The 9,439-nt window shown below is 45.9% G+C and overlaps 2 protein-coding genes across 6 annotated transcripts in view; one reads left to right on the top strand and one right to left on the bottom strand.

Annotated features, from left to right (window-relative positions):
- Positions 1-342: 342 nt before the first annotated feature.
- Positions 343-4,250, top strand: birc7 (baculoviral IAP repeat containing 7). Of its 2 annotated transcripts, none has more exons than XM_076984597.1 (7): positions 343-1,055; positions 1,704-1,803; positions 2,055-2,121; positions 2,212-2,257; positions 2,780-3,007; positions 3,146-3,208; positions 3,486-4,250. In XM_076984597.1, exons 1-7 carry the CDS (start codon positions 476-478, stop codon positions 3,746-3,748), a joined length of 1,347 nt encoding a protein of 448 aa, XP_076840712.1. In that variant the 5' UTR covers positions 343-475; the 3' UTR covers positions 3,749-4,250. The 2 variants fall into 2 exon arrangements, with proteins under 2 accessions (XP_076840712.1, XP_076840713.1); XM_076984598.1 differs by having other exon boundaries at positions 350-1,055; positions 3,481-4,250.
- A 2,019-nt stretch (positions 4,251-6,269) lies between these two features.
- The window catches only part of nkain4 (sodium/potassium transporting ATPase interacting 4), a 46,441-nt gene continuing 43,271 nt past the window's right edge, over positions 6,270-9,439 (bottom strand). The window contains exons 6-7 of one of the 4 annotated variants that reach the window (XM_076984316.1): positions 8,877-8,961; positions 6,270-6,667 (exon numbers count right to left, since the gene is read on the bottom strand). In XM_076984316.1, coding sequence (XP_076840431.1) covers positions 6,658-6,667; positions 8,877-8,961 — 95 coding nt within the window. In that variant the 3' untranslated portion in view covers positions 6,270-6,657. Of the gene's footprint in view, positions 6,668-7,054; positions 7,076-8,876; positions 8,962-9,439 lie in introns of those variants that run through there. The other 3 variants (XM_076984318.1, XM_076984319.1, XM_076984320.1) reach the window with 3 other exon arrangements.

Genomic DNA, 9,439 nt, shown 5'->3' with positions numbered 1-9,439 from the left:
CCGCCACCAACAAACTACTCAACAAGTGCCGAAAAGCAACGGCAGAGTTTACAGAACACACACGCCGTGTTTATGAAAACTCAAATTTTCTAAGCTCCTTTACGGGCTAGGCAATACAATCAATTGTTTCCAGTCGATGTCCTTTATAAAGCGTGTTAAAATGCCGCTGTTCATTAAATTATTATTTGCGAAGGTTACGAAGTATTTCAATTAATTTGAACGAATCCTCAATTTCAACTAACAAACAGAACGGTAGACAAAGTAGAACGGTTTCATGACATTATAATTTATTCTGCAAAGTTCATTGTCATAGGTAAACAATCAAAACATGGGTCAACTGTGGTAACCGAGACGAGACCCGTATCACCACGGGTGCGTGTTGTGCTATTCTCATGTTCTCCACACGGGAAAGCTGTTCTAGAAAGCTGGATACATCCGACAGCTGCTGGCTCCCCTCTATATCAGCACATATGACATGGCCAGCTGGGGATTTGAACCATACCTGGATAGTCCGTTATGGGACGTGTGTGGAATGACTGTTACGGAAGAGTACGGCAACGAAAACGAGAACGCCACAAGGTCGCAGCGAGAAACGAGGTTGAGGTTCGGTATGCGCAGTGAGGAAGAAAGACTCCGAACTTTTCAAAACTGGCCGAGATATGCTCCAGTTACACCATCAGACCTCGCTCGGGCTGGCTTTTACTTTCTGGAATATGAGGACACAGTTCAGTGTTTTTGCTGTCATGGAATACTAAGACAGTGGGTCCAAGGGGACAGCCCGCTTGGTGAGCACAAGAGACACTTTCCAACCTGTGGCTTCGTGCTAGGGAGAAATGTGGGGAATGTTCCGCGCCCTCACGGCTCCAGTGATTCGGTTGACGGACAAATTTTGAGTCAGCTTCAGCGGATGACTGTGGATGAGCAGATCACGACAGGACAAGCAGTGCACCCGGAGATGGAGTCTGAAGATACCCGACTCACCACATTTCAAAACTGGCCAAGGGGGGCTTTAGTTCAGCCAGACACATTAGTACAAGCAGGCTTCTTTTATACTGGTTTGTATACCATTTCTGCTCGTTTTAACAGCCTGAAGTGATTAAAACATGCATAGTTAAAAAACGCAGTTAAAATGTGTAGTGTAGTTTGTGGTATGAATAATAAAGAAACCACTCAGGGTCCACTTTCGTTATGTTAGAATGCGACAACGAAACTCGCAGGAAATTACCAAATTCCCTATTGTGCGTGTTGTCACGAGATACGTCACAATGCAATTCTGGAATGACCTGGACCCATCGAGCGCAAACAGTACTTCTGTTTCTTGTGACATTACTACTGCACAATAAAGGCCTAATACTACTAGCAAAAATCTAAAATTTCTATCTTTACACTGGAAAACTCCAACAAAATAATATAGTTAGTGCAGTTAGAATGTTATTAGTGATTAGGAGATGTAAAACAAGAACATGCACCAGTAAACGTTTAATCTTTTAAGTCTCATAAAAAAAAATACATGAAAAATTCCCCAAAATAAATAAATGCGAAGGTTTCAAAACTGCTGCATATTTAGACCATGAGCTAGTATTTCAGAAGTGTTTTACCCACTGTTACTACCATAGCTACATCACCTATAAACCTTTAGGCCTATATATAACTGACAAAGGCAGCAGATACAACTGTTATTTTACTCATTATGCTGTGTTTAGGCCATGGTGATAATGTGACGTGTTTCTTCTGTGACGGTGGTCTGAGGAACTGGGAGCCTGGAGATGATCCATGGCAGGAACATGCTAAATGGTTCCCACGGTAACACAGCACTTCTTTTAGACTATTCAAGATTAAATGTAAAAAGCATTTTAGACTTGCATTGTAAAACATCAGACTTGGAATGTAGACTGTGCCTAAATCTCAAAATCTCAAGAATGTCAGGTTTCGATAAGACTGCATTACACAATGACCACAGAAAGCAAAATCATTTAAGTAGTGGTTGATGGACATATTTATTAGGCATTTGTTCTCAAGGTGCTTTTCTGTTCTCTTGGGTTGTGCTGCTTTAGATGCGAGTTTCTGCTCCAGGCAAGAGGACAGGAATATGTCAACACCATTCACCAATCTTACTTGGGGGTGTGTCTCGTTTATTCTGTAACAGCCACATTTAGCGAGTTGTAACTTAAGATCTAATCAAGACTAATTCAGAATATGTATCAATTACAGGGTAGAAATCAGACTTCAACTGCAGGAAACATTACCCCCAACCATGGTAAGTCAGTCAACGGACATATATGAAAGACAGAATGAGGCCAGTGAAACAACAACAAACAGTAAAAGCGACCAGTCTCAAGTCTGCCACATAGCTATCGCTGTCATTATCATAGCACTGTAGAAAAGGAACTCACTATACTGGTTTCTCATGATCACTGTTTCTTATTATAAAGCTGCTCTGTTGGAGATATGAAACCATGTGGGTGGTTTTTCATGGTTACAAAGTAATGTGGTAACACAGCAGTGTTAAGAGGAAAGGAACAGGGCTTTGGTGAGTTGTGATCTTCTCAGTAAACTTCATTTAGTGAGTTTTTTCACTTGCCATCCATAAAAAGGCCACGCCCTCCCTCAGAGTTTTCTGCTTCTCATTGGTAGAAATGAGAACAATGAGATGGTTTAGTGATGAATTATTACATGTTGAGGCGTATTGTTTATTTCTTGAGAACATGAGGTACATGGAACTTGAGGACACACACACACACACACACACACACTCCCTGCTTGTTCTCCCCGCCGGTAGAGGTGCTAAACAGGGAGAGTGGAGTGGCGGCAGCTACATCGTCTCCTGTGGTGGAGGCGGCACTGCAGATGGGCTTCCAGCGGGCGCTGGTGGAGAGCCTGGTCCAGTCACGCTACCTGCTCACTGGCCACCAGTACACCTCCGTGTCTGACCTGGTGGCCGATGTCCTGCAGGCGGAGCAGGAGGAAGAGGAGGAGGAGGAAGGGCAGGGCAGTGAGCTCAGTACAGGTGCGGGCCCTTGTCACTTTCTTTGATAGACAAGCATGATGGGATATGATGAGCGGGTTTGTGTAAAAGACACGTGGCGGTACGGGGACTGTGCAGAGTCCACGCTCCCCTCCCTAATGTGTGCATCATCATCCCCAGGGCCTGTGGTGAGGCAGGGTGGTACTGGTGGGATGACAACTCAGGCCCCAGCTGGCGACAAAGGTCTAAGTTAACGCTATTTGACCCCTATGTTGTGTGTTTTGTGTGTGTGTGTGTACGTTTGTGTATGTATGCATAAGAATAGTCTGCAAGCTTGTTCTTTCTCAAGAAAGGGTGTTCTATTGTATTTTATTAGTCTGATCTATTTCAAAGAGATTGTTTTCCCAGTAAGAACTTGGCTGCATGTCCTGTGATTCATCTTTTACAGCAGGATCCTCACGTGACTAGGTGTGCCTTTGTGTGTGTGTGTGTGTGTGTGTGTGTGTGTGTTGCAGTGCAGGGGACCTTGAGCACAGAAGAGCAGCTGAGGCAGCTTCAGGAGGAACGCACCTGCAAGGTGTGCCTGGACAAACAGGTGTCCATGGTCTTCATCCCCTGCGGTCACTTGGTTGTCTGCGCGGACTGCGCGTCCAGCCTGCACCACTGCCCCATCTGCAGAGCTGCGATCCGCGGCAGCGTCCGCACCTTCATGTCCTGAGGCCAGCGTGCCCTTTGACCCACATGTCCACACTGCCCCCTGCACCCAAACGCTGCACCGAGTAAGGTGGCAGAAAACCCTAAGTAACCATGACAACGTCAGAATAGGAGTCCCAGAGAGGAAACTAAATGTGGTTAAACACATTAACTCAAGGACACTAAGGCTGTTTGTGGAGAATAATGATAGGATAACTTCTAGCTTCCTGGCTGAAGTGTGCACCCTCCTGTTATGGGTTCTGCTGAAGTAAAATGTGGACAGTTAGTGTGTAGATTAAAAGGATCATTTATGAGGGGGGAAAAACATAATTATTCCCAAACACGATCAGAAAAGCACTGCTGTGAAAGACACATTAAGGAATTGTGGAAATGGACATATACAAACCTCAATTTCCACATTAAACAGGACTTTTTATATTAGTGGGTATATGAACCCTGCTCATGGTAGCCTGCTATGCTAGCTAGTTACTCTTAGACTGCTAGCTACCTAGCCATCATGCTAACTTAACTTATGCTTCCTGCTGCTCCTGTTTGCATATTCAGGTTTATTAAAAGTTTTCAGTGAAACGAACCTGCTTTACCATTGACTTTATACCTTTGAAATACAGGCACAGCAATCAAGGTGCTCCTGAGTGAATAAGTGGACCCCTGTTGGTCAGAAGATGTGTTTGTTTCAGGGCTGCATTTGCACCTTTAGAGATTGACACTACCTAGAGATGATCCATAACCCTGAACAAGGTTGTTTGAGGAAACACCAGGAATGTTTAATGTAGACATTTTTTTTAAACTTTGTTTTATTAACAAAATGTCTATTTACATTTCTGAAGAGGAAAGGTGTGCTGACAGATAAGATCACAGTATCAGTGGGACAGCAGTGGAGAAGTGTGGAGAGGCAGCACACTGGCGAGGCAAACAAACACTCTTCCCACATAACTCGTCTACAAATTCAGAGACAAAGGCTGAGTGTGACAGAAACAGCAGGACAGTAGACCGGCAAAAAGACACTCGGAGGCAGGATGGGAAGGTTTGGGGAAGATTGGACATTCATTTACAACAGTCATGCACAGGCGTTCAGGGACAGATAGTCACATGTCCTCCATAGCTGGCCTACAGAAAATCCTAACAAATTTACTTCAGAATTACAAATGTGCACAAGTCTGAATGTATATACAAAAATGTGAAGAAAAAAAAAAACTGGTCCCTGTGTTACAGATCAAAAAACGTTATTAGTTGTAGAGAAGCACATTACACACTAGGGGGCACTATAATATAACATCAATAGTGTTGACCTAGTGGGATACAGATAAACAGTGTTGTCATTACAGTAGCTGCAAATGTGGATATAATATGAAAATACATAAGTAATATTTTTTCAGTACTTGATTATATTACAATTCATGAATCTGTCTCAACTATCCAATTCCAAATTTGAATGGAAGACTCACGAGATTCTCTCACACAGACCACAAGGGTGAAAGCCCCCAGCCCTTAGAAATCAAGCTGTACGTAATAACACTCAGTCACCACCCTATGCTCCAGTTTACATCTCCAGTTCATCTCCTTATCCACTTCCTTTCCCTCTGACAGCCATTTCCAAACCAACACAGTACCTTTGCCAGTACAGTGGGACAGACCGGGTTGCAGGTTGCCCGCTAACATGGATCACGGTGGAGTCGGCAGAATATCAACCAGCAGTCAGACCCATTTTCTAGGCCGTGGAATGCATTACATGGATTAGGAAAACACGCCTTGTCCCAGGCGTTTGTGCAGTGCGTATTAAAATGCAAGGTGAGGTCTTTTAAACTTCCACAGAGGCATAAATTATGTTATCCCTGTCCCCTAACCAACATGCATGCAAACTATTTAACACTCTTCTCTTTGATCTCAAAGCTCATTAATTAAAAAACACTGCGCTTTAAAATACTGAATATGTAAAAACCGAACACTGAACATTATAGCTCTATCAAGTACTGATAAAAGATCAAGTACTGATAAACCTCAAATAAAATACAAATCACAGCACTTTGGACTTAAGACTTAACACTGAAAAAAACTATTAATACTCTGGACTGAATATCATTGATATTACTAATAGCATTTTTTCTTTGCGTAACTGCTCTAGATGGAACGCCTTTTCCAACCCCCAAATCTGGGATTTCTTGTCTTTTGTTCTGAGTTTGGATGCAGCCAGTAGGCCAGTCAGATTTGTTTAAGCCCCATCCACTCCATCCCCACACCTCCCCCTATACCCCATACCACCCCACACCTCCCCCTGTACCCCGCACCTCCCCCTATACCCCATACCACCCCACACCTCCCCCTGTACCCCGCACCTCCCCCTATACCCCATACCACCCCACACCTCCCCCTGTACCCCGCACCTCCCCCTATACCCCATACCACCCCACACCTCCCCCTATACCCATACCACCCCACACCTCCCCCTGTACCCCATACCACCCCGCACCTCCCCCTATACCCCATACCACCCCCACACCTCCCCCTATACCCATACCACCCCACACCTCCTCCTGTACCCCGCACCTCCCCCTATACCCCATACCACCCCCACACCTCCCCCCACCACATCCTATACCCCGTACCACTCCCCACAGGAGCCACTATCTACAGGGGCCCAGTTACATTCACAGCCTACACCACGTTTGGAACAGGCACACAAACTGGAAGGTTTTGATGGGCTTTCACTCATGAAAGCAAGAGAAACAATGGAGGCAGGGTAGCAGCCATGGTGGGTCGTGTGCAGGGTGCCTTGTTCCTGGGGCTTTCACAAAGTGGGCTTAGAGGGACGTCCAGGGCTGGGGGACAGAACTGGAGGACAGGGACAGGACTGGGGGACAGAACTGGAGGACAGGGACAGGTGCATGGACGGGTGAGTTGAATGAAGCTGTTTGGAGACATCAGGGCAGACACCTGCCCTGGGGAGTAACATTCTGTTCCTCTGTAACACACACCTTCACTTACGCAGACCTGAAACACACACACACACACAGATCTGAAACACACCTTCACTTACGCAGACCTGAAACACACACACACACACACACACACAGAGACCTGAAACACATCTTCACTTACGCAAACCTGAAACACACACACACACACAGACCTGAAACACACCTTCACTTACGCAGACCTGAAACACACACACAGACCTGAAACACACCTTCACTTACGCAGACCTGAAACACACACACACACAGAGACCTGAAACACATCTTCACTTACGCAAACCTGAAACACACACAGACCTGAAACACAACTTCACTTACGCAGACCTGAAACACACACACACACACAGATCTGAAACACACCTTCACTTATGCAAACCTGAAACACACACACACAGACCTGAAACACACCTTCACTTACGCAGACCTGAAACACACACACACAGACCTGAAACACACCTTCACTTACGCAAACCTGAAACACACACACACAGACCTGAAACACACCTTTACTTACGCAGACCTGAAAAACACACGCACACACACACACACCTGAAACACACCTTTACTTTTGCAGACCTGAAACACTCTCACACACACACACACACACAAGTGCACACATACACATTAAAAGAGTCATTAAAAGAGTTACTCAAAGTCAAGGTTATATATACTTTTACAAATCTGTCCAGACACGAACATGGACACACGCACACGCGCCTGCAGAGTGATTTATTAAAAGTCTGTCGGGGGAGAAGACGAGCGCAGCTCATTTACACCGGGTCTGATTAAACTGTCAAGAAAAAATGTCCTTGGGGCGGATACATTTAACTCCCTCCACTAGCAGCGATTGAAATGAAAAGGCTAGTTCTGCATACGGTTCTTACATATGCTGCATAATTTAAGGTGAACTCAAACGAAGGCACGACAGCTTCATCCACTGATCCGTGTTTAGAGCAGGACGAGAATCAAAACAAGATATGTGCCTTAAGACTTCGAGGTGGCAAGCGTAATACGGCGTGGCGGAGAGATTCGCTCGACACGGTGCTCCGAGCCGTTACGCGACGGGAAATTCTGTTCAGGCACTGAACAGTCACGCCGCGGCGGGAAGCAGGAAACTGACGGACGATCGTTCGGACCATGCTGGTGTCCGTGCAGGTCACCGTTACCTGCATCCGGAGGAATCTGGATGGGCAATTATATGACGGACGGTCGTGCAGTAGAGTGTCAAATCCACAGGGGCGGGGCGTGAATCCATAGGGGCGGGGCGTGAATCCACAGGGGTGGGGCGTGAACCCACCGGCTTTGCACAGCAGGACGAGGATCAGTAGAAGGACCGATCTTAATCAAAGAACTGCTTTGGACTGTTGGAATTATGTGGTGATCAGAGTGCCGTGTGCAGGGAGCACTCCTCCAGCGGAACACGGGAGAGAAGGAGACCCGCAGAGGAGAGCAGCGTAACAGCGCAAGGAGTGGTGGCCCCTCTGTGGAACCCCCTCTAAACGTCACCCCACGGTCACACCGTACGCCAGTCGCTCCGAGGTTTCCAGTACACCCGCGAGGAGACTGGGGGGGGGGGGGGGGCAAGCCGCACGCGTGTCTAACGGGAGAGTGGCAGGACGGCTCAGTGCGAGGAAAGGCCATCTGACGGGCCGACGGAACAGCGAGGGGACGCATGCTGGGCTGCTCCGCCCACCGGCCTGCCTCCGCCCCCGTGTCTGGTTGTCTGGTCGCCTGCTATGTTGCCATGTTCTCCAATCTCATGGAGTACTGAGAGAGAGGAGACTCGGCGCTGGTTTATAGAGGCTATAACAGGAAGTGCAGGCCTGTCAGGAGCTGACACAGGCTGGCTGGTCATGAAGTTACTATACAAGATACTCAAATGTTACTATAAGATAATAATACTTAAAATTGCCTTGACCTATATTTGTCAAAACCTGTACATCTAACGCCAGCCTTAATTACGTCCTAATTATGGCAAGTTTGAAATGCTTAATGAATGGACTAATTAAGGAACTAATTACCTACAGGGCTAAAGTTTAATTACCATCTGGGATGAGATTTGATGTCGTACACCTTGCATTGTGGCACTAAATTAATTTGACATGAGGATAAACTCCATATACTAGTATATGAATATAGGAAAATGCACACACACACACACACACACACACACACACACACACACACACACACACACACACACACACACACACACAGGTACTTACTGGTACATGGGCTTTAAGAGAAGATGGGAAGGTTTCTCATTGACATGGTAGAGTGGAAATGGATCGAATCCACCAATAAAATCAACTGAAAACCAAACAAAGGATCAAATTGAAATATAAAAAAGTAAGAAAAAATGGCAGATGAAAATGGCACATGAAACCAAATAATAAACTAAATATGAAATATGAAAGGAATCATAGACACTTAGATACTCATAAAAGAATAAAGCAACATTAAATAATAGAAACAAAGTGGAGACAAACTGCAAAATGCATTTGACAGGACAGTACAGGAACCCGATTCTGAGATACACACACACAAACACACAAGGTCCTTCATTAGCTGTGCAAGCAGCTATGTACAAAGTTCAGAACAAACAGCCTTCCTCCTCACTCTGGACTACACCCTGAGGTCAGTGTGAACATGAAGAGAGAAGCTATCTGGAGAACCTGTTCCAGCACAGCACCCACAGACCTGCTGCTGCGGCTTCACAAACGGATCAGGACCTGAGTTTACAGCTGGATGTAGGTGAGGGGAGGTGAGGTGAGGGGGTGGGAGGAGG

The sequence above is a fragment of the Brachyhypopomus gauderio genome, chromosome 21, assembly GCF_052324685.1.
Source record: "Brachyhypopomus gauderio isolate BG-103 chromosome 21, BGAUD_0.2, whole genome shotgun sequence".
Classification (NCBI taxonomy): Eukaryota; Metazoa; Chordata; class Actinopteri; order Gymnotiformes; family Hypopomidae; genus Brachyhypopomus; species Brachyhypopomus gauderio.
Note: the sequence above shows the minus strand (reverse complement) of the source record. Positions and strands in the feature narration are given on the sequence as shown.